Here is a 24,666-nt window from a genome sequence, read left to right as displayed (position 1 = left end):
AGGAACCACTTAAACATCTAGATTAACCACTGAAACGTCTAGAGGAACCACTGAAACATCTAGAATAACCACTGAAACATCTAGAGGAACCACTGAAACGTCTAGTGGAACCGCTGAAACATCTAGAATAACCACTGAAACGTGTAGAGGAACCACTGAAACATCTAGTGGAACCGCTGAAACATCTAGAATAACCACTGAAACATCTAGAATAACCACTGAAACATATAGAACCACAGAAACATCTAGTGGAGCCACTGAAACATCTAGTGGAGCCACTGAAACATCTAGAATAACCACTGAAACATCTAGATTAACCACTGAAACGTCTAGAGGAACCACTGAAACATTTAGAATAACCACTGAAACATCTAGAGGAACCACTGAAACATCTAGAATAACCACTGAAACATCTAGAATAACCACTGAAACATCTAGAATAACCACTGAAACATCTAGAGGAACCACTGAAACATCTAGAATAACCACTGAAACATCTAGAATAACCACTGAAACATCTAGAGGAACCACTGAAACATCTAGAATAACCACTGAAACATCTAGAATAACCACTGAAACATCTAGAATAACCACTGAAACATCTAGAGGAATCTAAAGTGATATTTTGCTCGTTTAAGCTTCATTTCGCTTCACATTTGGTGCGACACGATTGGCTCAGTTCATGTTGTAGTCGGCTCCATAGCACCGCCGCCTCACAGCAACAAGGTCCTGGATCCATTTCCAGAAAAGAGAAGGAAAAAACCCGTATATAGGCTCCTCCCACTAAATAATTAGTACAATTGGCTCCTCCCACTAAAAAACGTTTACACTAGGCTCCTCCCACTTAACCATGTACACTAGGCTCCTCCCACTTAACCATCTACACTAGGCTCCTCCCACTTAACCATCTACACTAGGCTCCTCCCACTTAACCCTGTACACTAGGCTCCTCCCACTTACCCCTGTACACTAGGCTCCTCCCACTTAACCATCTACACTAGGCTCCTCCCACATACCCCTGTACACTAGGCTCCTCCCACTTACCCCTGTACACTAGGCTCCTCCCACTTAACCATCTACACTAGGCTCCTCCCACATACCCCTGTACACTAGGCTCCTCCCACATACCCCTGTACACTAGGCTCCTCCCACTTACCCCTGTACACTAGGCTCCTCCCACTTAACCCTGTACACTAGGCTCCTCCCATCAGTGGGACAGGGTCATGTGTATTGTCTTAAGTACATTTGTCTCTCAGACGCTCCGGGGAAGCCTGAGGTCCTGGACGTGACAAAGAACTCTGTCTCTCTGGTCTGGACTCGTCCAAAGAACGACGGCGGCTCAAAGATCGTGGGGTACTACGTGGAGTGCACCAGAGTTCCTGGTGACTCGTGGTTCCGCTGCAACACCAGTTCCCAGAACTGTCCTCGTGAAGAGTACACGGTGACCGGCCTCGAGCGAGACCTGTCGTACCAGTTCAGAGTCATCGCCAGGACCGCGGTCAACCTCAGCAAACCCTCTGAGCCCACCGAGGCCGTGCTGGTGCAGGCCGAGAACGGTGAGCAAGACCGGGTTCAGACCGGGTTCAGACCGGGCTATAGACCTGTGTTAGACATGTTATAGACCTGTTATAGACATGTTATAGACATGTTATAGACATGTTATAGACATGTGATAGACCTGTGTTAGACATGTTATAGACATGTGATAGACCTGTGTTAGACATGTTATAGACATGTGATAGACCTGTGATAGACATGTGATAGACATGTGATAGACCTGTGATAGACCTGTGATAGACATGTGATAGACATGTGATAGACCTGTGATAGACATGTGATAGACATGTGATAGACATGTGATAGACCTGTGATAGACCTGTGATAGACCTGTGATAGACATGTTATAGACATGTGATAGACCTGTGATAGACCTGTGATAGACATGTGATAGACATGTGATAGACATGTTATAGACATGTGATAGACCTGTGTTAGACATGTGATAGACCTGTGATAGACATGTGATAGACATGTGATAGACATGTGATAGACATGTGATAGACCTGTGATAGACATGTGATAGACATGTGATAGACCTGTGATAGACCTGTGATAGACCTGTGATAGACCTGTGATAGACATGTTATAGACATGTGATAGACCTGTGATAGACCTGTGATAGACATGTGATAGACATGTGATAGACATGTGATAGACATGTGATAGACCTGTGTTAGACATGTGATAGACCTGTGATAGACATGTGATAGACCTTTGTTAGACATGTTATAGACATGTGATAGACCTGTGATAGACCTGTGATAGACATGTGATAGACATGTGATAGACATGTGATAGACCTGTGATAGACATGTGATAGACCTGTGTTAGACATGTGATAGACCTGTGATAGACATGTGATAGACCTTTGTTAGACATGTTATAGACATGTTATAGACATGTGATAGACCTGTGATAGACCTGTGATAGACCTGTGTTAGACATGTGATAGACATGTGATAGACCTGTGATAGACCTGTGATAGACATGTGATAGACATGTTATAGACCTGTTATAGACATTTATTATAGACACCACTTAACCCTGTACACTAGGCTCCTCCCACTTAACCATCTACACTAGGCTCCTCCCACTTAACCCTGTACACTAGGCTCCTCCCACTTAACCATCTACACTAGGCTCCTCCCACTTAACCCTGTACACTAGGCTCCTCCCACTTACCCCTGTACACTAGGCTCCTGTGATAGACCTGTTATAGACATGTTAAAGACATGTTATAGACTTGATGCTGGTTTATCCTGGTTAGTCCCGGTAGTCCTCAAGATCCAGATTCAGTTTATTGTCAAGTGAGGTACTGTTTCACAGAACTTTTTCCAACTGCTGTAGTCCTGGTCGTAGTCCTGGTCCTAGTCCTGGTTCTTACGCTGCTGTAGTCCTGGTCGTAGTCCTGGTCCTAGTCCTGGTCCTAGTCCTGGTTCTTACGCTGCTGTAGTCCTGGTCCTAGGCCTAGACCTGGTCCTAGTCCTGGTCCTAGTCCTGGGCCTGGTCCTAGTCCTGGTCGTAGTCCTGGTCCTGGTCCTAGTCCTGGTCCTAGTCCTAGTCCTGGTCCTGGTCCTGGTCCTGGTCCTAGTCCTGGTCGTAGTCCTGGTCCTGGTCCTGGTCCTAGTCCTAGTCCTGGTCCTAGTCCTGGTTCTTACGCTGCTGTAGTCCTGGTCCTAGGCCTAGACCTGGTCCTAGTCCTGGTCCTAGTCCTGGGCCTGGTCCTAGTCCTGGTCGTAGTCCTGGTCCTGGTCCTAGTCCTGGTCCTAGTCCTAGTCCTGGGCCTGGTCCTAGTCCTGGTCGTAGTCCTGGTCCTGGTCCTAGTCCTGGTCCTAGTCCTAGTCCTGGTCCTGGTCCTGGTCCTGGTCCTAGTCCTGGTCCTAGTCCTGGTCCTAGTCCTGGTCCTGGTCCTGGTCGTAGTCCTGGTTCTTACGCTGCTGTAGTCCTAGTCCTGGTCCTAGTCCTGGTCCTGGTCCTAGTCCTGGTCCTAGTCCTGGTCCTAGTCCTGGTCCTGGTCCTGGTCGTAGTCCTGGTTCTTACGCTGCTGTAGTCCTAGTCCTGGTCCTGGTCCTGGTCCTGGTCCTAGTCCTGGTCCTAGTCCTGGTCGTAGTCCTGGTCCTAGTCCTGGTCGTAGTCCTGGTCCTGGTCCTAGTCCTGGTCCTAGTCCTGGTCGTAGTCCTGGTCCTGGTCCTGGTCCTAGTCCTAGTCCTGGTCCTAGTCCTGGTTCTTACGCTGCTGTAGTCCTGGTCCTAGGCCTAGACCTGGTCCTAGTCCTGGTCCTAGTCCTGGGCCTGGTCCTAGTCCTGGTCGTAGTCCTGGTCCTGGTCCTAGTCCTGGTCCTAGTCCTAGTCCTGGTCCTGGTCCTGGTCCTGGTCCTAGTCCTGGTCCTAGTCCTGGTCCTAGTCCTGGTCCTGGTCCTGGTCGTAGTCCTGGTTCTTACGCTGCTGTAGTCCTAGTCCTGGTCCTAGTCCTGGTCCTGGTCCTAGTCCTGGTCCTAGTCCTGGTCCTAGTCCTGGTCCTGGTCCTGGTCGTAGTCCTGGTTCTTACGCTGCTGTAGTCCTAGTCCTGGTCCTGGTCCTGGTCCTGGTCCTGGTCCTAGTCCTGGTCGTAGTCCTGGTCCTAGTCCTGGTCGTAGTCCTGGTCCTGGTCCTAGTCCTAGTCCTGGTCCTGGTCCTGGTCCTGGTCCTAGTCCTGGTCGTAGTCCTGGTCCTGGTCCTAGTCCTAGTCCTGGTCCTAGTCCTGGTTCTTACGCTGCTGTAGTCCTGGTCCTAGGCCTAGACCTGGTCCTAGTCCTAGTCCTGGTCCTGGTCCTGGTCCTGGTCCTAGTCCTGGTCGTAGTCCTGGTCCTGGTCCTAGTCCTAGTCCTGGTCCTAGTCCTGGTTCTTACGCTGCTGTAGTCCTGGTCCTAGGCCTAGACCTGGTCCTAGTCCTAGTCCTGGTCCTGGTCCTGGGCCTGGTCCTAGTCCTGGTCGTAGTCCTGGTCCTGGTCCTAGTCCTGGTCCTAGTCCTAGTCCTGGTCCTGGTCCTGGTCCTAGTCCTGGTCCTGGTCCTAGTCCTAGTCCTGGTCCTGGTCCTAGTCCTGGTTCTTACGCTGCTGTAGTCCTGGTCCTAGTCCTAGTCCTGGTCCTAGTCCTGGTCCTAGTCCTGGGCCTGGTCCTAGTCCTGGTCGTAGTCCTGGTCCTGGTCCTAGTCCTGGTCCTAGTCCTAGTCCTGGTCCTGGTCCTGGTCCTAGTCCTGGTCCTAGTCCTGGTTCTTACGCTGCTGTAGTCCTGGTCGTAGTCCTGGTCCTAGTCCTGGTCCTAGTCCTGGTTCTTACGCTGCTGTAGTCCTGGTCCTAGGCCTAGACCTGGTCCTAGTCCTGGTCCTAGTCCTGGGCCTGGTCCTAGTCCTGGTCGTAGTCCTGGTCCTGGTCCTAGTCCTGGTCCTAGTCCTAGTCCTGGTCCTGGTCCTGGTCCTGGTCCTAGTCCTGGTCCTAGTCCTGGTTCTTACGCTGCTGTAGTCCTGGTCCTAGGCCTAGACCTGGTCCTAGTCCTGGTCCTAGTCCTGGGCCTGGTCCTAGTCCTGGTCGTAGTCCTGGTCCTGGTCCTAGTCCTGGTCCTAGTCCTAGTCCTGGTCCTGGTCCTGGTCCTGGTCCTGGTCCTAGTCCTGGTCGTAGTCCTGGTCCTGGTCCTGGTCCTAGTCCTAGTCCTGGTCCTAGTCCTGGTTCTTACGCTGCTGTAGTCCTGGTCCTAGGCCTAGACCTGGTCCTAGTCCTGGTCCTAGTCCTGGGCCTGGTCCTAGTCCTGGTCGTAGTCCTGGTCCTGGTCCTAGTCCTGGTCCTAGTCCTAGTCCTGGGCCTGGTCCTAGTCCTGGTCCTGGTCCTAGTCCTGGTCCTAGTCCTAGTCCTGGTCCTGGTCCTGGTCCTGGTCCTAGTCCTGGTCCTAGTCCTGGTCCTGGTCCTGGTCGTAGTCCTGGTTCTTACGCTGCTGTAGTCCTAGTCCTGGTCCTAGTCCTGGTCCTGGTCCTAGTCCTGGTCCTAGTCCTGGTCCTAGTCCTGGTCCTGGTCGTAGTCCTGGTTCTTACGCTGCTGTAGTCCTAGTCCTGGTCCTGGTCCTGGTCCTGGTCCTAGTCCTGGTCCTAGTCCTGGTCGTAGTCCTGGTCCTAGTCCTGGTCGTAGTCCTGGTCCTGGTCCTAGTCCTGGTCCTAGTCCTGGTCGTAGTCCTGGTCCTGGTCCTGGTCCTAGTCCTAGTCCTGGTCCTAGTCCTGGTTCTTACGCTGCTGTAGTCCTGGTCCTAGGCCTAGACCTGGTCCTAGTCCTGGTCCTAGTCCTGGGCCTGGTCCTAGTCCTGGTCGTAGTCCTGGTCCTGGTCCTAGTCCTGGTCCTAGTCCTAGTCCTGGTCCTGGTCCTGGTCCTAGTCCTGGTCCTAGTCCTGGTCCTAGTCCTGGTCCTGGTCCTGGTCGTAGTCCTGGTTCTTACGCTGCTGTAGTCCTAGTCCTGGTCCTAGTCCTGGTCCTGGTCCTAGTCCTGGTCCTAGTCCTGGTCCTAGTCCTGGTCCTGGTCCTGGTCGTAGTCCTGGTTCTTACGCTGCTGTAGTCCTAGTCCTGGTCCTGGTCCTGGTCCTGGTCCTGGTCCTAGTCCTGGTCCTAGTCCTGGTCGTAGTCCTGGTCCTGGTCCTAGTCCTAGTCCTGGTCCTGGTCCTGGTCCTGGTCCTAGTCCTGGTCGTAGTCCTGGTCCTGGTCCTAGTCCTAGTCCTGGTCCTAGTCCTGGTTCTTACGCTGCTGTAGTCCTGGTCCTAGTCCTAGTCCTGGTCCTGGTCCTGGGCCTGGTCCTAGTCCTGGTCGTAGTCCTGGTCCTGGTCCTAGTCCTGGTCCTAGTCCTAGTCCTGGTCCTGGTCCTGGTCCTAGTCCTGGTCCTGGTCCTAGTCCTAGTCCTGGTCCTGGTCCTAGTCCTGGTTCTTACGCTGCTGTAGTCCTGGTCCTAGTCCTAGTCCTAGTCCTGGTCCTAGTCCTGGTCCTAGTCCTGGGCCTGGTCCTAGTCCTGGTCGTAGTCCTGGTCCTGGTCCTAGTCCTGGTCCTAGTCCTAGTCCTGGTCCTGGTCCTGGTCCTGGTCCTAGTCCTGGTCCTAGTCCTGGTTCTTACGCTGCTGTAGTCCTAGTCCTGGTCCTAGTCCTGGGCCTGGTCCTAGTCCTGGTCGTAGTCCTGGTCCTGGTCCTAGTCCTGGTCCTAGTCCTAGTCCTGGTCCTGGTCCTAGTCCTGGTCCTAGTCCTGGTCCTAGGCCTAGACCTGGTCCTAGTCCTGGTCCTAGTCCTGGGCCTGGTCCTAGTCCTGGTCGTAGTCCTGGTCCTGGTCCTAGTCCTGGTCCTAGTCCTAGTCCTGGTCCTGGTCCTGGTCCTGGTCCTAGTCCTGGTCGTAGTCCTGGTCCTGGTCCTGGTTCTTACGCTGCTGTAGTCCTGGTCCTAGGCCTAGACCTGGTCCTAGTCCTGGTCCTAGTCCTGGGCCTGGTCCTAGTCCTGGTCGTAGTCCTGGTCCTGGTCCTAGTCCTGGTCCTAGTCCTAGTCCTAGTCCTGGTCCTGGTCCTGGTCCTGGTCCTAGTCCTGGTCCTAGTCCTGGTCCTAGTCCTGGTCCTGGTCCTGGTCGTAGTCCTGGTTCTTACGCTGCTGTAGTCCTAGTCCTGGTCCTAGTCCTGGTCCTGGTCCTAGTCCTGGTCCTAGTCCTAGTCCTGGTCCTAGTCCTGGTCCTGGTCCTGGTCCTAGTCCTGGTCCTAGTCCTGGTCGTAGTCCTGGTCCTAGTCCTGGTCGTAGTCCTGGTCCTGGTCCTAGTCCTGGTCCTAGTCCTGGTCGTAGTCCTGGTCCTGGTCCTGGTCCTAGTCCTAGTCCTGGTCCTAGTCCTGGTTCTTACGCTGCTGTAGTCCTGGTCCTAGGCCTAGACCTGGTCCTAGTCCTGGTCCTAGTCCTGGGCCTGGTCCTAGTCCTGGTCGTAGTCCTGGTCCTGGTCCTAGTCCTGGTCCTAGTCCTAGTCCTGGTCCTGGTCCTGGTCCTGGTCCTGGTCCTAGTCCTGGTCCTAGTCCTGGTCCTAGTCCTGGTCCTGGTCCTGGTCGTAGTCCTGGTTCTTACGCTGCTGTAGTCCTAGTCCTGGTCCTAGTCCTGGTCCTGGTCCTAGTCCTGGTCCTAGTCCTGGTCCTAGTCCTGGTCCTGGTCCTGGTCGTAGTCCTGGTTCTTACGCTGCTGTAGTCCTAGTCCTGGTCCTGGTCCTGGTCCTGGTCCTAGTCCTGGTCCTAGTCCTGGTCGTAGTCCTGGTCCTAGTCCTGGTCGTAGTCCTGGTCCTGGTCCTAGTCCTAGTCCTGGTCCTGGTCCTGGTCCTGGTCCTAGTCCTGGTCGTAGTCCTGGTCCTGGTCCTAGTCCTAGTCCTGGTCCTAGTCCTGGTTCTTACGCTGCTGTAGTCCTGGTCCTAGGCCTAGACCTGGTCCTAGTCCTAGTCCTGGTCCTGGTCCTGGTCCTGGGCCTGGTCCTAGTCCTGGTCGTAGTCCTGGTCCTGGTCCTGGTCCTAGTCCTGGTCCTAGTCCTAGTCCTGGTCCTGGTCCTGGTCCTAGTCCTAGTCCTGGTCCTGGTCCTAGTCCTGGTTCTTACACTGCTGTAGTCCTGGTCCTAGTCCTAGTCCTGGTCCTAGTCCTGGTTCTTACGCTGCTGTAGTCCTGGTCCTAGGCCTAGACCTGGTCCTAGTCCTGGTCCTAGTCCTGGGCCTGGTCCTAGTCCTGGTCGTAGTCCTGGTCCTGGTCCTAGTCCTGGTCCTAGTCCTAGTCCTGGTCCTGGTCCTGGTCCTAGTCCTGGTCCTAGTCCTGGTCCTGGTCCTGGTCGTAGTCCTGGTTCTTACGCTGCTGTAGTCCTGGTCCTAGTCCTGGTCGTAGTCCTGGTCCTAGTCCTGGTCGTAGTCCTGGTCCTGGTCCTAGTCCTGGTCCTAGTCCTAGTCCTGGTCCTGGTCCTGGTCCTGGTCCTGGTCCTAGTCCTGGTCGTAGTCCTGGTCCTGGTCCTAGTCCTGGTCCTAGTCCTAGTCCTGGTCCTGGTCCTGGTCCTAGTCCTGGTCCTAGTCCTGGTCCTGGTCCTGGTCCTAGTCCTGGTTCTTACGCTGCTGTAGTCCTGGTCCTAGTCCTAGTCCTGGTCCTAGTCCTGGTTCTTACGCTGCTGTAGTCCTGGTCCTAGGCCTAGACCTGGTCCTAGTCCTGGTCCTAGTCCTGGGCCTGGTCCTAGTCCTGGTCGTAGTCCTGGTCCTGGTCCTGGTCGTAGTCCTGGTTCTTACGCTGCTGTAGTCCTAGTCCTGGTCCTAGTCCTGGTCCTGGTCCTAGTCCTGGTCCTAGTCCTGGTCCTGGTCCTGGTCGTAGTCCTGGTTCTTACGCTGCTGTAGTCCTAGTCCTGGTCCTGGTCCTGGTCCTGGTCGTAGTCCTGGTCCTAGTCCTGGTCCTAGTCCTGGTTCTTACGCTGCTGTAGTCCTGGTCGTAGTCCTGGTCCTAGTCCTGGTCCTAGTCCTGGTTCTTACGCTGCTGTAGTCCTGGTCGTAGTCCTGGTCCTAGTCCTGGTCCTAGTCCTGGTTCTTACGCTGCTGTAGTCCTGGTCGTAGTCCTGGTCCTAGTCCTGGTCCTAGTCCTGGTTCTTACGCTGCTGTAGTCCTGGTCGTAGTCCTGGTCCTAGTCCTGGTCCTAGTCCTGGTTCTTACGCTGCTGTAGTCCTGGTCGTAGTCCTGGTCCTAGTCCTGGTCCTAGTCCTGGTTCTTACGCTGCTGTAGTCCTGGTCCTAGTCCTGGTCCTAGTCCTGGTCCTAGTTCTGGTTCTGACGCTGCTGTAGTCCTGGTCCTAGTCCTGGTCCTAGTCCTGGTCCTAGTCCTGGTCCTGGTCCTGGTCGTAGTCCTGGTTCTTACGCTGCTGTAGTCCTAGTCCTGGTCCTAGTCCTGGTCCTGGTCCTAGTCCTGGTCCTAGTCCTGGTCCTGGTCCTGGTCGTAGTCCTGGTTCTTACGCTGCTGTAGTCCTAGTCCTGGTCCTGGTCCTGGTCCTGGTCGTAGTCCTGGTCCTAGTCCTGGTCCTAGTCCTGGTTCTTACGCTGCTGTAGTCCTGGTCGTAGTCCTGGTCCTAGTCCTGGTCCTAGTCCTGGTTCTTACGCTGCTGTAGTCCTGGTCGTAGTCCTGGTCCTAGTCCTGGTCCTAGTCCTGGTTCTTACGCTGCTGTAGTCCTGGTCGTAGTCCTGGTCCTAGTCCTGGTCCTAGTCCTGGTTCTTACGCTGCTGTAGTCCTGGTCGTAGTCCTGGTCCTAGTCCTGGTCCTAGTCCTGGTTCTTACGCTGCTGTAGTCCTGGTCGTAGTCCTGGTCCTAGTCCTGGTCCTAGTCCTGGTTCTTACGCTGCTGTAGTCCTGGTCGTAGTCCTGGTCCTAGTCCTGGTCCTGGTCCTAGTCCTGGTCCTAGTCCTGGTCCTGGTCCTGGTCGTAGTCCTGGTTCTTACGCTGCTGTAGTCCTAGTCCTGGTCCTGGTCCTGGTCCTGGTCGTAGTCCTGGTCCTAGTCCTGGTCCTAGTCCTGGTTCTTACGCTGCTGTAGTCCTGGTCGTAGTCCTGGTCCTAGTCCTGGTCCTAGTCCTGGTTCTTACGCTGCTGTAGTCCTGGTCGTAGTCCTGGTCCTAGTCCTGGTCCTAGTCCTGGTTCTTACGCTGCTGTAGTCCTGGTCGTAGTCCTGGTCCTAGTCCTGGTCCTAGTCCTGGTTCTTACGCTGCTGTAGTCCTGGTCGTAGTCCTGGTCCTAGTCCTGGTCCTAGTCCTGGTTCTTACGCTGCTGTAGTCCTGGTCGTAGTCCTGGTCCTAGTCCTGGTCCTAGTCCTGGTTCTTACGCTGCTGTAGTCCTGGTCGTAGTCCTGGTCCTAGTCCTGGTCCTAGTCCTGGTTCTTACGCTGCTGTAGTCCTGGTCGTAGTCCTGGTCCTAGTCCTGGTCCTAGTCCTGGTTCTTACGCTGCTGTAGTCCAGGTCGTAGTCCTGGTCCTAGTCCTGGTCCTAGTCCTGGTTCTTACGCTGCTGTAGTCCTGGTCGTAGTCCTGGTCCTAGTCCTGGTCCTAGTCCTGGTTCTTACGCTGCTGTAGTCCTGGTCGTAGTCCTGGTCCTAGTCCTGGTCCTAGTCCTGGTTCTTACGCTGCTGTAGTCCTGGTCGTAGTCCTGGTCCTAGTCCTGGTCCTAGTTCTGGTTCTGACGCTGCTGTAGTCCTGGTCGTAGTCCTGGTCCTAGTCCTGGTCCTAGTCCTGGTTCTTACGCTGCTGTAGTCCTGGTCGTAGTCCTGGTCCTAGTCCTGGTCCTAGTCCTGGTCCTAGTCCTGGTTCTTACGCTGCTGTAGTCCTGGTCGTAGTCCTGGTCCTAGTCCTGGTCCTAGTCCTGGTTCTTACGCTGCTGTAGTCCTGGTCGTAGTCCTGGTCCTAGTCCTGGTCCTAGTCCTGGTTCTTACGCTGCTGTAGTCCTGGTCGTAGTCCTGGTCCTAGTCCTGGTCCTAGTCCTGGTTCTTACGCTGCTGTAGTCCTGGTCGTAGTCCTGGTCCTAGTCCTGGTCCTAGTCCTGGTTCTTACGCTGCTGTAGTCCTGGTCGTAGTCCTGGTCCTAGTCCTGGTCCTAGTCCTGGTTCTTACGCTGCTGTAGTCCTGGTCGTAGTCCTGGTCCTAGTCCTGGTCCTAGTCCTGGTTCTTACGCTGCTGTAGTCCTGGTCGTAGTCCTGGTCCTAGTCCTGGTCCTAGTCCTGGTTCTTACGCTGCTGTAGTCCTGGTCGTAGTCCTGGTCCTAGTCCTGGTCCTAGTCCTGGTTCTTACGCTGCTGTAGTCCTGGTCGTAGTCCTGGTCCTAGTCCTGGTCCTAGTCCTGGTTCTTACGCTGCTGTAGTCCTGGTCCTAGTCCTGGTCCTAGTCCTGGTCCTAGTTCTGGTTCTGACGCTGCTGTAGTCCTGGTCCTAGTCCTGGTCCTAGTCCTGGTCCTAGTCCTGGTCCTGGTCCTGGTCGTAGTCCTGGTTCTTACGCTGCTGTAGTCCTAGTCCTGGTCCTAGTCCTGGTCCTGGTCCTAGTCCTGGTCCTAGTCCTGGTCCTGGTCCTGGTCGTAGTCCTGGTTCTTACGCTGCTGTAGTCCTAGTCCTGGTCCTGGTCCTGGTCCTGGTCGTAGTCCTGGTCCTAGTCCTGGTTCTTACGCTGCTGTAGTCCTGGTCGTAGTCCTGGTCCTAGTCCTGGTCCTAGTCCTGGTTCTTACGCTGCTGTAGTCCTGGTCGTAGTCCTGGTCCTAGTCCTGGTCCTAGTCCTGGTTCTTACGCTGCTGTAGTCCTGGTCGTAGTCCTGGTCCTAGTCCTGGTCCTAGTCCTGGTTCTTACGCTGCTGTAGTCCTGGTCGTAGTCCTGGTCCTAGTCCTGGTCCTAGTCCTGGTTCTTACGCTGCTGTAGTCCTGGTCGTAGTCCTGGTCCTAGTCCTGGTCCTAGTCCTGGTTCTTACGCTGCTGTAGTCCTGGTCGTAGTCCTGGTCCTAGTCCTGGTCCTAGTCCTGGTTCTTACGCTGCTGTAGTCCTGGTCCTAGGCCTAGACCTGGTCCTAGTCCTGGTCCTAGTCCTGGGCCTGGTCCTAGTCCTGGTCGTAGTCCTGGTCCTGGTCCTGGTCCTGGTCCTGGTCCTAGTCCTGGTCCTAGTCCTGGTCCTAGTCCTGGTCCTGGTCCTGGTCGTAGTCCTGGTTCTTACGCTGCTGTAGTCCTAGTCCTGGTCCTAGTCCTGGTCCTGGTTCTAGTCCTGGTCCTAGTCCTGGTCCTGGTCCTGGTCGTAGTCCTGGTTCTTACGCTGCTGTAGTCCTAGTCCTGGTCCTGGTCCTGGTCCTGGTCGTAGTCCTGGTCCTAGTCCTGGTCCTAGTCCTGGTTCTTACGCTGCTGTAGTCCTGGTCGTAGTCCTGGTCCTAGTCCTGGTCCTAGTCCTGGTTCTTACGCTGCTGTAGTCCTGGTCGTAGTCCTGGTCCTAGTCCTGGTCCTAGTCCTGGTCCTAGTCCTGGTCCTGGTCCTGGTCGTAGTCCTGGTTCTTACGCTGCTGTAGTCCTAGTCCTGGTCCTAGTCCTGGTCCTGGTCCTAGTCCTGGTCCTAGTCCTGGTCCTGGTCCTGGTCGTAGTCCTGGTTCTTACGCTGCTGTAGTCCTAGTCCTGGTCCTGGTCCTGGTCCTGGTCGTAGTCCTGGTCCTAGTCCTGGTCCTAGTCCTGGTTCTTACGCTGCTGTAGTCCTGGTCGTAGTCCTGGTCCTAGTCCTGGTCCTAGTCCTGGTTCTTACGCTGCTGTAGTCCTGGTCGTAGTCCTGGTCCTAGTCCTGGTCCTAGTCCTGGTTCTTACGCTGCTGTAGTCCTGGTCGTAGTCCTGGTCCTAGTCCTGGTCCTAGTCCTGGTTCTTACGCTGCTGTAGTCCTGGTCGTAGTCCTGGTCCTAGTCCTGGTCCTAGTCCTGGTTCTTACGCTGCTGTAGTCCTGGTCGTAGTCCTGGTCCTAGTCCTGGTCCTAGTCCTGGTTCTTACGCTGCTGTAGTCCTGGTCGTAGTCCTGGTCCTAGTCCTGGTCCTGGTCCTAGTCCTGGTCCTAGTCCTGGTCCTGGTCCTGGTCGTAGTCCTGGTTCTTACGCTGCTGTAGTCCTAGTCCTGGTCCTGGTCCTGGTCCTGGTCGTAGTCCTGGTCCTAGTCCTGGTCCTAGTCCTGGTTCTTACGCTGCTGTAGTCCTGGTCGTAGTCCTGGTCCTAGTCCTGGTCCTAGTCCTGGTTCTTACGCTGCTGTAGTCCTGGTCGTAGTCCTGGTCCTAGTCCTGGTCCTAGTCCTGGTTCTTACGCTGCTGTAGTCCTGGTCGTAGTCCTGGTCCTAGTCCTGGTCCTAGTCCTGGTTCTTACGCTGCTGTAGTCCTGGTCGTAGTCCTGGTCCTAGTCCTGGTCCTAGTCCTGGTTCTTACGCTGCTGTAGTCCTGGTCGTAGTCCTGGTCCTAGTCCTGGTCCTAGTCCTGGTTCTTACGCTGCTGTAGTCCTGGTCGTAGTCCTGGTCCTAGTCCTGGTCCTAGTCCTGGTTCTTACGCTGCTGTAGTCCTGGTCGTAGTCCTGGTCCTAGTCCTGGTCCTAGTCCTGGTTCTTACGCTGCTGTAGTCCTGGTCCTAGGCCTAGACCTGGTCCTAGTCCTGGTCCTAGTCCTGGGCCTGGTCCTAGTCCTGGTCGTAGTCCTGGTCCTGGTCCTGGTCCTGGTCCTGGTCCTAGTCCTGGTCCTAGTCCTGGTCCTAGTCCTGGTCCTGGTCCTGGTCGTAGTCCTGGTTCTTACGCTGCTGTAGTCCTAGTCCTGGTCCTAGTCCTGGTCCTGGTCCTAGTCCTGGTCCTAGTCCTGGTCCTGGTCCTGGTCGTAGTCCTGGTTCTTACGCTGCTGTAGTCCTAGTCCTGGTCCTGGTCCTGGTCCTGGTCGTAGTCCTGGTCCTAGTCCTGGTCCTAGTCCTGGTTCTTACGCTGCTGTAGTCCTGGTCGTAGTCCTGGTCCTAGTCCTGGTCCTAGTCCTGGTTCTTACGCTGCTGTAGTCCTGGTCGTAGTCCTGGTCCTAGTCCTGGTCCTAGTCCTGGTCCTAGTCCTGGTCCTGGTCCTGGTCGTAGTCCTGGTTCTTACGCTGCTGTAGTCCTAGTCCTGGTCCTAGTCCTGGTCCTGGTCCTAGTCCTGGTCCTAGTCCTGGTCCTGGTCCTGGTCGTAGTCCTGGTTCTTACGCTGCTGTAGTCCTAGTCCTGGTCCTGGTCCTGGTCCTGGTCGTAGTCCTGGTCCTAGTCCTGGTCCTAGTCCTGGTTCTTACGCTGCTGTAGTCCTGGTCGTAGTCCTGGTCCTAGTCCTGGTCCTAGTCCTGGTTCTTACGCTGCTGTAGTCCTGGTCGTAGTCCTGGTCCTAGTCCTGGTCCTAGTCCTGGTTCTTACGCTGCTGTAGTCCTGGTCGTAGTCCTGGTCCTAGTCCTGGTCCTAGTCCTGGTTCTTACGCTGCTGTAGTCCTGGTCGTAGTCCTGGTCCTAGTCCTGGTCCTAGTCCTGGTTCTTACGCTGCTGTAGTCCTGGTCGTAGTCCTGGTCCTAGTCCTGGTCCTAGTCCTGGTTCTTACGCTGCTGTAGTCCTGGTCGTAGTCCTGGTCCTAGTCCTGGTCCTAGTCCTGGTTCTTACGCTGCTGTAGTCCTGGTCGTAGTCCTGGTCCTAGTCCTGGTCCTAGTCCTGGTTCTTACGCTGCTGTAGTCCTGGTCGTAGTCCTGGTCCTAGTCCTGGTCCTAGTCCTGGTTCTTACGCTGCTGTAGTCCTGGTCGTAGTCCTAGTCCTGGTCCTAGTCCTGGTTCTTACGCTGCTGTAGTCCTGGTCGTAGTCCTGGTCCTAGTCCTGGTCCTAGTCCTGGTTCTTATGCTGCTGTAGTCCTGGTCGTAGTCCTGGTCCTAGTCCTGGTCCTAGTCCTGGTTCTTACGCTGCTGTAGTCCTGGTCGTAGTCCTGGTCCTAGTCCTGGTCCTAGTCCTGGTTCTTACGCTGCTGTAGTCCTGGTCGTAGTCCTGGTCCTAGTCCTGGTTCTTACGCTGCTGTAGTCCTGGTCGTAGTCCTGGTCCTAGTCCTGGTCCTAGTCCTGGTTCTTACGCTGCTGTAGTCCTGGTCGTAGTCCTGGTCCTAGTCCTGGTCCTAGTCCTGGTTCTTACGCTGCTGTAGTCCTGGTCGTAGTCCTGGTCCTAGTCCTGGTTCTTACGCTGCTGTAGTCCTGGTCGTAGTCCTGGTCCTAGTCCTGGTCCTAGTCCTGGTTCTTACGCTGCTGTAGTCCTGGTCGTAGTCCTGGTCCTAGTCCTGGTCCTAGTTCTGGTTCTGACGCTGCTGTAGTCCTGGTCGTAGTCCTGGTCCTAGTCCTGGTCCTAGTTCTGGTTCTGACGCTGCTGTAGTCCTGGTCGTAGTCCTGGTCCTAGTCCTGGTCCTAGTTCTGGTTCTGACGCTGCCCTCTCCACAGTCCCGCCCCGGATCGAGCTGACGGCGCGCATGCAGAAGGGCTTTAAGGTGAAGGCCAGGTCCACGCTGCTGCTGGAGGCCCAGGTCTTCGGGAAACCCATGCCCCGGGTCACATGGTCCAGAGGAGACCAGACCCTGAAGTCCGGCCCGGGTCACGTGATCACGCAGACGCGGAATCACTTCCAGCTCGAGATGAGCGACGTAACCAAAGAACACACCGGAACTTACACCATCCGCGCAGAGAACGCCAGCGGCAACAAGAGCGTGGAGGTGGAGGTCAACGTGCTCGGTCAGTCCCACGTCAAAGTGTCATTCATGTGTCTATACGCACGGTGGCAGAGCGGTTAGAGCTCTCCACCCCCAATACTCATGGGTTTCATTCCAGACATGGCATTCTCTCTGTGGGCGGAGTCTGCATGTCCTCCTTGTCATACTGTGGGTTCTCCTCGGGTTCTCTGGCTCCTCCCACAACACATGCATGTGTTAAGGACAATTAGCACCTGTAAATTGTCCTTAGTGAAAAAATGTGATAGTGTCCAGGGTGTACCCGCCTACGGCCCAAAGTCACTGGGATAGGCTCCAGTGACTTTGATTGACTCACGCTGTGTCCCTGTCGCAGACGTGCCGGGCGCTCCTGCCAGCTGCTCCTTCGCAGAGGTCAGTGCCACCAGTGTGAAGTTGTCGTGGGAACCACCGCTGCAGGACGGAGGAGCACCGCTCAAGTCCTACATCGTGGACAAACGTGAGACGAGCCGCGCCGAGTGGGCCCAGGTATCAGCTAAGGTCAAAGGTGACACCCCGGAGTTCACCGTGCAGCGACTCATCGAGGGACGCGAGTACCAGTTCAGGATCAGAGCCGAGAACATGTGGGGAGTCGGAGACGCTCTGGTCACTGCACCGGTCGTCACCAGAAACCCCTACAGTGAGTCCTGGTTTAGTCCTGGTTTAGTCCTGGTTTAGTCCTGGTTTAGTCCTGGTTTAGTCCTGGTTTAGTCCTAGTTTAGTCCTAGTTTAGTCCTGGTTTAGACCTGGTTTAGTCCTGCTTTAGTCCTGGTTTAGTCCTGGTTTAGTCCTGGTTTAGTCCTGGTTTAGTCCTGGTTTAGTCCTAGTTTAGTCCTGGTTTAGACCTGGTTTAGTCCTGCTTTAGTCCTGGTTTAGTCCTGGTTTAGTCCTAGTTTAGTCCTGGTTTAGTCCTGGTTTAGTCCTGCTTTAGTCCTGGTTTAGTCCTGGTTTAGACCTGGTTTAGTCCTAGTTTAGTCCTGGTTTAGTCCTAGTTTAGTCCTGGTTTAGACCTGGTTTAGTCCTAGTTTAGTCCTGGTTTAGTCCTGGTTTAGTCCTAGTTTAGTCCTGGTTTAGTCCTGGTTTAGTCCTAGTTTAGTCCTAGTTTAGTCCTGGTTTAGTCCTGGTTTAGTCCTAGTTTAGTCCTGGTTTAGTCCTGGTTTAGTCCTGCTTTAGTCCTAGTTTAGTCCTGGTTTAGTCCTAGTTTAGTCCTGGTTTAGACCTGGTTTAGTCCTAGTTTAGTCCTGGTTTAGACCTGGTTTAGTCCTAGTTTAGTCCTGGTTTAGACCTGGTTTAGTCCTGGTTTAGACCTGGTTTAGTCCTGCTTTAGTCCTGGTTTAGTCCTGGTTTAGTCCTAGTTTAGTCCTGGTTTAGTCCTGGTTTAGTCCTGCTTTAGTCCTGGTTTAGTCCTGGTTTAGACCTGGTTTAGTCCTGCTTTAGTCCTGGTTTAGTCCTGGTTTAGTCCTAGTTTAGTCCTGGTTTAGTCCTGGTTTAGTCCTGCTTTAGTCCTGGTTTAGTCCTGGTTTAGACCTGGTTTAGTCCTAGTTTAGTCCTGGTTTAGTCCTAGTTTAGTCCTGGTTTAGTCCTGGTTTAGTCCTAGTTTAGTCCTGGTTTAGTCCTGGTTTAGTCCTAGTTTAGTCCTAGTTTAGTCCTGGTTTAGTCCTGGTTTAGTCCTAGTTTAGTCCTGGTTTAGTCCTGGTTTAGTCCTGCTTTAGTCCTAGTTTAGTCCTGGTTTAGTCCTAGTTTAGTCCTGGTTTAGACCTGGTTTAGTCCTAGTTTAGTCCTGGTTTAGACCTGGTTTAGTCCTAGTTTAGTCCTGGTTTAGACCTGGTTTAGTCCTGGTTTAGACCTGGTTTAGACCTGGTTTAGACCTGGTTTAGTCTTAGTTTAGTCCTGGTTTAGTCCTGGTTTAGTCCTGCTTTAGTCCTGGTTTAGTCTTAGTTTAGTCCTGGTTTAGTCCTGGTTTAGTCCTGCTTTAGTCCTGGTTTAGTCCTGGTTTAGTCCTGGTTTAGTCCTGGTTTAGTCCTAGTTTAGTCCTGGTTTAGACCTGGTTTAGTCCTAGTTTAGTCCTGGTTTAGACCTGGTTTAGTCCTGGTTTAGTCCTGGTTTAGTCCTGGTTTAGTCCTAGTTTAGTCCTGGTTTAGACCTGGTTTAGTCCTAGTTTAGTCCTGGTTTAGACCTGGTTTAGTCCTGGTTTAGTCCTGGTTTAGTCCTGGTTTAGTCCTGGTTTAGTCCTAGTTTAGTCCTGGTTTAGTCCTGGTTTAGACCTGGTTTAGTCCTGGTTTAGTCCTGGTTTAGGCCTGGTTTAGTCCTAGTTTAGTCCTGGTTTAGACCTGGTTTAGTCCTGGTTTAGACCTGGTTTAGTCCTGGTTCAGTCCTGGTTTAGGCCTGGTTTAGACCTGGTTTAGTCCTGGTTCAGTCCTGGTTTAGGCCTGGTTTAAACCTGGTTTAGACCTGGTTTAGTCCTAGTTTAGTCCTGGTTTAGACCTGGTTTAGTCCTGGTTTAGACCTGGTTTAGTCCTGGTTCAGTCCTGGTTTAGGCCTGGTTTAAACCTGGTTTAGTCCTGGTTCAGTCCTGGTTTAGGCCTGGTTTAAACCTGGTTTAGACCTGGTTTAGGCCTGGTTAGGCCTGGTTTAGTTCTGGTTTAGGCCTGGTTTAGTCCTGGTTCAGTCCTGGTTTAGGCCTGGTTTAGGCCTGGTTTAGTCCTGGTTTAGACCTGGTTTAGGCCTGGTTTAGGCCTGGTTTAGGCCTGGTTTAGACCTGGTTTAGGCCTGGTTTAGGCCTGGTTTAGGCCTGGTTTAGACCTGGTTTAGGCCTGGTTTAGTCCTGGTTTAGACCTGGTTTAGGCCTGGTTTAGGCCTGGTTTAAACCTGGTTTAGTCCTGGTTTAGGCCTGGTTTAGTCCTGGTTTAGGCCTGGTTTAGTCCTGGTTTAGGCCTGGTTTAGGCCTGGTTTAAACCTGGTTTAGGCCTGGTTTAGGCCTGGTTTAAACCTGGTTTAGTCCTGGTTTAGTCCTGGTTTAGGCCTGGTTTAGTCCTGGTTTAGGCCTGGTTTAGTCCTGGTTTAGGCCTGGTTTAGGCCTGGTTTAGTCCTGGTTTAGGCCTGGTTTAGTCCTGGTTTAGGCCTGGTTTAGGCCTGGTTTAAACCTGGTTTAGACCTGGTTTAGGCCTGGTTTAGTCCTGGTTTAGACCTGGTTTAGGCCTGGTTTAGTCCTGGTTTAGACCTGGTTTAGGCCTGGTTTAGTCCTGGTTTAGGCCTGGTTTAGGCCTGGTTTAGTCCTGGTTTAGACCTGGTTTAGGCCTGGTTTAGTCCTGGTTTAGGCCTGGTTTAGGCCTGGTTTAGGCCTGGTTTAGTCCTCACACTGTCCCTCTGGCCCTCAGCCGTCCCGGGCCCCTGTGAGCCGCCGCTCGTCACTAACGTGCTCAAAGATCGAATGACGGTGAGTTGGAAGGAGCCGCTGGACGACGGGAAGTCGCCGATTCTTGGGTTCTTCCTGGAGAAGAAAGAGACAAAAGAACTAAACTGGACCAAACTGAGCCGCAAACCTCTGAGCGAGCGCAGCCTGGAGGTGAGCGCCCTGGTCGAGGGAACCGAGTACGAGTACAGAGTCACCGCTGTCAACATCGCAGGAGCCGGGAAGCCCAGCGAGGCGTCTGCGGGAGCCACCGCAATGAACCCCATCAGTGAGTACCCCAAACACCCTGTTACACCCCATCAGTGAGTACCCCAAACACCCTGTTACACCCCATCAGTGAGTACCCCAAACACCCTGTTACACCCCATCAGTGAGTACCCCAAACACCCCGTATAACCCATCAGTGAGTACCCCAAACACCCTGTTACACCCCATCAGTGAGTACCCCAAACACCCCGTATAACCCATCAGTGAGTACCCCAAACACCCCGTATAACCCATCAGTGAGTACCCCAAACACCCTGTTACACCCCATCAGTGAGTACCCCAAACACCCCGTATAACCCATCAGTGAGTACTCCAAACACCCTGTTACACCCCATCAGTGAGTACCCCAAACACCCTGTTACACCCCATCAGTGAGTACCCCAAACACCCTGTTACACCCCATCAGTGAGTACCCCAAACACCCTGTTACACCCCATCAGTGAGTACCCCAAACACCCTGTTACACCCCATCAGTGAGTACCCCAAACACCCCGTATAACCCATCAGTGAGTACCCCAAACACCCTGTTACACCCCATCAGTGAGTACCCCAAACACCCCGTATAACCCATCAGTGAGTACCCCAAACACCCCGTATAACCCATCAGTGAGTACCCCAAACACCCTGTTACACCCCATCAGTGAGTACCCCAAACACCCCGTATAACCCATCAGTGAGTACTCCAAACACCCTGTTACACCCCATCAGTGAGTACCCCAAACACCCTGTTACACCCCATCAGTGAGTACCCCAAACACCCTGTTACACCCCATCAGTGAGTACCCCAAACACCCTGTTACACCCCATCAGTGAGTACCCCAAACACCCTGTTACACCCCATCAGTGAGTACCCCAAACACCCTGTTACACCCCATCAGTGAGTACCCCAAACACCCTGTTACACCCCATCAGTGAGTACCCCAAACACCCCGTATAACCCATCAGTGAGTACCCCAAACACCCCGTATAACCCATCAGTGAGTACCCCAAACACCCTGTTACACCCCATCAGTGAGTACCCCAAACACCCTGTTACACCCCATCAGTGAGTACCCCAAACACCCCGTATAACCCATCAGTGAGTACCCCAAACACCCCGTATAACCCATCAGTGAGTACCCCAAACACCCTGTTACACCCCATCAGTGAGTACCCCAAACACCCTGTTACACCCCATCAGTGAGTACCCCAAACACCCTGTTACACCCCATCAGTGAGTACCCCAAACACCCTGTTACACCCCATCAGTGAGTACCCCAAACACCCTGTTACACCCCATCAGTGAGTACCCAAAAAACCCGGAAAAACCCATCAGTGAGTACCCCAAACACCCAGTAAATCCCCATCAGTGAGTACCCCAAACACCCCGTATAACCCCATCAGAGAGTACCCCAAACACCCCGTATAACCCCATCAGTGAGTACCCCAAACACCCCGTATAACCCCATCAGTGAGTACCCCAAACACCCCGTATAACCCCATCAGAGAGTACCCCAAACACCCCGTATAACCCCATCAGTGAGTACCCCAAACACCCCGTATAACCCCATCAGTGAGTACCCCAAACACCCCTTATAACCCCATCAGAGAGTACCCCAAACACCCCGTATAACCCCATCAGTGAGTACACCAAACACCCCGTATAACCCCATCAGTGAGTACACCAAACACCCCGTATAACCCCATCAGAGAGTACCCCAAACACCCCGTACAACCCGATCAGAGAGTACCTGAGGCCCTCCGCATAGACCCTAACTGTTCCTCCTCTTCTCATGGCAGCTCCTCCAGGGCCCGTGCAGAACCCCATCGTCGCCGACACCACAAACTCCACCATCAGCGTGTCGTGGAGCGCTCCGGCTAACAACGGCGGGAGCGCCATCCTCGGGTACCTCGTGGAGAGTAAACGCGCCGACACCAACGACTGGATCCGCTGCAACGTTCCACGAAACCTGCAGGAAACGAGCTACGTCATCCAGAGCCTGCTCCACAAGTCCGAGTACCAGGTCCGAGTGTCGGCCGTCAACAAGGTGGGATTCGGCGAGGCGGTCGAGGTCCCCGGCAAGCACACGGCCAAGGACATCATCGGTGAGAAGCATGGCGGGAGGGGCCTGTAAGGGGCCTTTAAGGGGCCTTTAAGGGGCTTTTAAGGGGCCTTTAAGGGGCCTTTAAGGGGCCTCTAAGGGGCTTTAAGGGGCTTTTAAGGGGCCTCTAAGGGGCTTTAAGGGGCTTTTAAGGGGCCTTTAAGGGCCTTTAGGGTAAAGGGCCTTTAAAGGGCCTTTAAGGGGCTTTTAAGGGGCCTTTAAGGGGCCTTTAAGGGGGCTCTAAGGGGCTTTAAGGGGCTTTTAAGGGGCCTTTAAGGGCCTTTAGGGTAAAGGGCCTTTAAAGGGCCTTTAAGGGGCCTTTAAGGGCCTGTAAGGGGCCTGTAAGGGGCCTGTAAAGGGCCTTTAAGGGGCTGGACCTAAACGTGCATTTATAGGACTATAATTATTGCATTATAGTTGTAATATATGTTCTAAATGTATTTGTTTGTATTAGGTCCATTCTGAGACTAATGACATAAAGACATCAGAGCTTATTGATGGACTAATGATGTAATGTTTGTCTAAACAGGCCCTAAAACATACTAAAAGACCTAATAATGATTCATTTTAACGTGTTTAAACGTGTGTAAACGTGTGTAAACGTGTGTAAACGCGTATAAACGCGTGTAAACGCGTGTAAACGTGTGTGTAAACGTGTGTAAACGTGTGTAAACGTGTGTAAACGTGTGTAAACGCGTTTAAACGTGTTTAAACGTGTGTAAACGTGTGTAAACGTGTGTAAACGTGTGTAAACGTGTGTAAACGTGTTTAAACGTGTGTAAACGTGTGTAAACGTGTGTAAACGTGTGTAAACGTGTTTAAACGTGTGTAAACGTGTTTAAACGTGTGTAAACGTGTGTAAACGTGTGTAAACGTGTTTAAACGTGTGTAAACGTGTGTAAACGCGTTTAAACGCGTGTAAACGCGTGTAAACGCGTTTAAACGCGTGTAAACGCGTGTAAACGTGTGTAAACGCGTTTAAACGCGTGTAAACGTGTGTAAACGCGTTTAAACGTGTGTAAACGTGTGTAAACGTGTGTAAACGTGTGTAAACGTGTTTAAACGTGTGTAAACGTGTGTAAACGTGTGTAAACGTGTGTAAACGTGTTTAAACGTGTTTAAACGTGTGTAAACGTGTGTAAACGTGTGTAAACGTGTGTAAACGTGTTTAAACGTGTTTAAACGTGTGTAAACGTGTGTAAACGTGTTTAAACGTGTGTAAACGTGTGTAAACGTGTGTAAACGTGTGTAAACGGCGTGTTGTCTCTGCAGTGCCCCCGGAGGCCGATCTGAGCGCTGACCTGAAGGACGGACTGGAGCTTCAGGCAGGACAGACCATGAGACTGAGCGCCACCTACAGGGGGAGCCCCAAACCCCGAGTCACCTGGGCCAAGATGAACAGCAATCTGAAGGACCGCCAGGGCGTGGTCATCAAGACCACACCCACCACCGCCTCCGTCATCGTGGAAAATGTCAACCGCTACGACGGCGGCAAATACATCCTCAACCTGGAGAGCATCGCTGGCATGAAGATGTACACCGCCATCGTCAAGGTGCTCGGTGAGTACCTGAGCCCCTGCAGGTGCTCCTCCAGGTGCTCCGCCAGGTGATCCTGCAGGTGCTCCTCCAGGTGCTCCTGCAGGTGCTCCTCCAGCTGCTCCTGCAGGTGCTCCCTGCTCCTGCAGATGCTCCTTCAGCTGCTCCTGCAGGTGCTCCTCCAGCTGCTCCTGCAGGTTCTCCACCAGGTGATCCTGCAGGTGCTCCTGCAGGTGCTCCTCCAGGTGCTCCTCCAGGTGCTCCTCCAGGTGCTCCGCCAGGTGATCCTGCAGGTGCTCCTCCAGATGCTCCTGCAGGTGCTCCTCCAGGTGCTCCTGCAGGTGCTCCTCCAGCTGCTCCTGCAGGTGCTCCTTCAGCTGCTCCTGCAGGTGGTCCTCCAGCTGCTCCTGCAGGTGCTCCCTGCTCCTGCAGGTGCTCCTGCACACGTCAGTGGGACGATAGATGCTAAAGAGAGAAACTCTCACCGCTGAGACTGTAAAGTATTCAAACAGGATCTGAGCTCAACCCTGGGACCTGGTCACAGTTCTGGTCCTGGTCCTGGTCCTGGTCACAGTTCTGGTCCTGGTCACAGTTCTGGTCCTGGTCACAGTTCTGGTCCTGGTCCTGGTCACAGTTCTGGTCCTGGTTCAGGTTCTGGTCCTGGTCACAGTTCTGGTCCTGGTTCAGGTTCTGGTCACAGTTCTGGTCACAGTTCTGGTTCAGGTTCTGGTCACAGTTCTGGTCCTGGTTCAGGTTCTGGTCACAGTTCTGGTCACAGTTCTGGTTCAGGTTCTGGTCTAACCCGCTCTCTCTCCCTCAGACACTCCTGGACCTCCTGGAAACATCTCGGTGAAGGAGTCGAACAAAGACTCGGCTGAGCTGTACTGGGACGTCCCGCACTTGGACGGGGGCAGCGAGGTCACACATTATGTGGTGGAGAAACGCGACACAGAGAGAAAAGCCTGGTCCATCGTCTCCAACAACTGCCCCAAGACGTCCTTCAAGGTCTCAGACCTGGACGCCGGACGCAGCTACTGCTTCAGAGTGTCGGGCGTCAACGCGCTGGGAGTGGGCGAGGCCGGCGAGACCGCCGACGCCGTCAGGGCCTCAGGTGAGGGGCTCCGGCCTGGTTTAGTCCTTAGAACCTGCTTCAGTCCTGTTTGTCTCACATCCTTGTGGTCTGCAGAGGAGCCTGGTCCCGTGATGGACTTTAAGACTCTGCTGGTGAACAGAGACTCCTGCACGCTGAGCTGGAAGAAGCCTCTGACCGATGGAGGCTCTCGCATCACCTGCTACGTCCTGGAGGTCCTCCACGGAGAAGAGTACAAGGAGCTCATGAGGTACAACTCATCCACAACCATTCCAAACTCCACCGAAATGTGCTCCAGAGCTGATGGTGTCTGGTGTGTTTCAGGTCCAAGAACATGCAGTTCAGCGCCAAGGACCTGGTGGAAGCTCGAGAGTACAACTACAGAGTCAAGGCCGTCAACGACTCTGGAGAGAGCGCCGCCAAGGAGCTGAGCGTGGTCGCCAAGGACCAGATCAGTAAGAGCTAAACTGGACTAAAGCAGGACTAA

General features: G+C 53.9%; 1 protein-coding gene across 1 annotated transcript in view; it reads left to right on the top strand.

The window, feature by feature from the left end:
* The window catches only part of LOC140359129 (titin-like), a 342,168-nt gene that overhangs the window by 245,648 nt on the left and 71,854 nt on the right, over positions 1 to 24,666 (top strand). Inside the window, exons 115-123 of the mRNA XM_072443997.1 lie at positions 1,257 to 1,556; positions 15,513 to 15,800; positions 16,131 to 16,433; positions 19,171 to 19,473; positions 21,252 to 21,557; positions 22,826 to 23,113; positions 23,910 to 24,200; positions 24,276 to 24,429; positions 24,504 to 24,634. Coding sequence (XP_072300098.1) covers positions 1,257 to 1,556; positions 15,513 to 15,800; positions 16,131 to 16,433; positions 19,171 to 19,473; positions 21,252 to 21,557; positions 22,826 to 23,113; positions 23,910 to 24,200; positions 24,276 to 24,429; positions 24,504 to 24,634 — 2,364 coding nt within the window. The remainder of the gene's footprint in view (positions 1 to 1,256; positions 1,557 to 15,512; positions 15,801 to 16,130; positions 16,434 to 19,170; positions 19,474 to 21,251; positions 21,558 to 22,825; positions 23,114 to 23,909; positions 24,201 to 24,275; positions 24,430 to 24,503; positions 24,635 to 24,666) is intronic.

Source organism: Eucyclogobius newberryi, unplaced genomic scaffold, assembly GCF_026437365.1.
Source record: "Eucyclogobius newberryi isolate DKJ021-1_F unplaced genomic scaffold, fEucNew1.0.hap1 SCAF_14, whole genome shotgun sequence".
Classification (NCBI taxonomy): Eukaryota; Metazoa; Chordata; class Actinopteri; order Gobiiformes; family Gobiidae; genus Eucyclogobius; species Eucyclogobius newberryi.
This window is presented reverse-complemented; position numbering and strand designations above follow the sequence as displayed.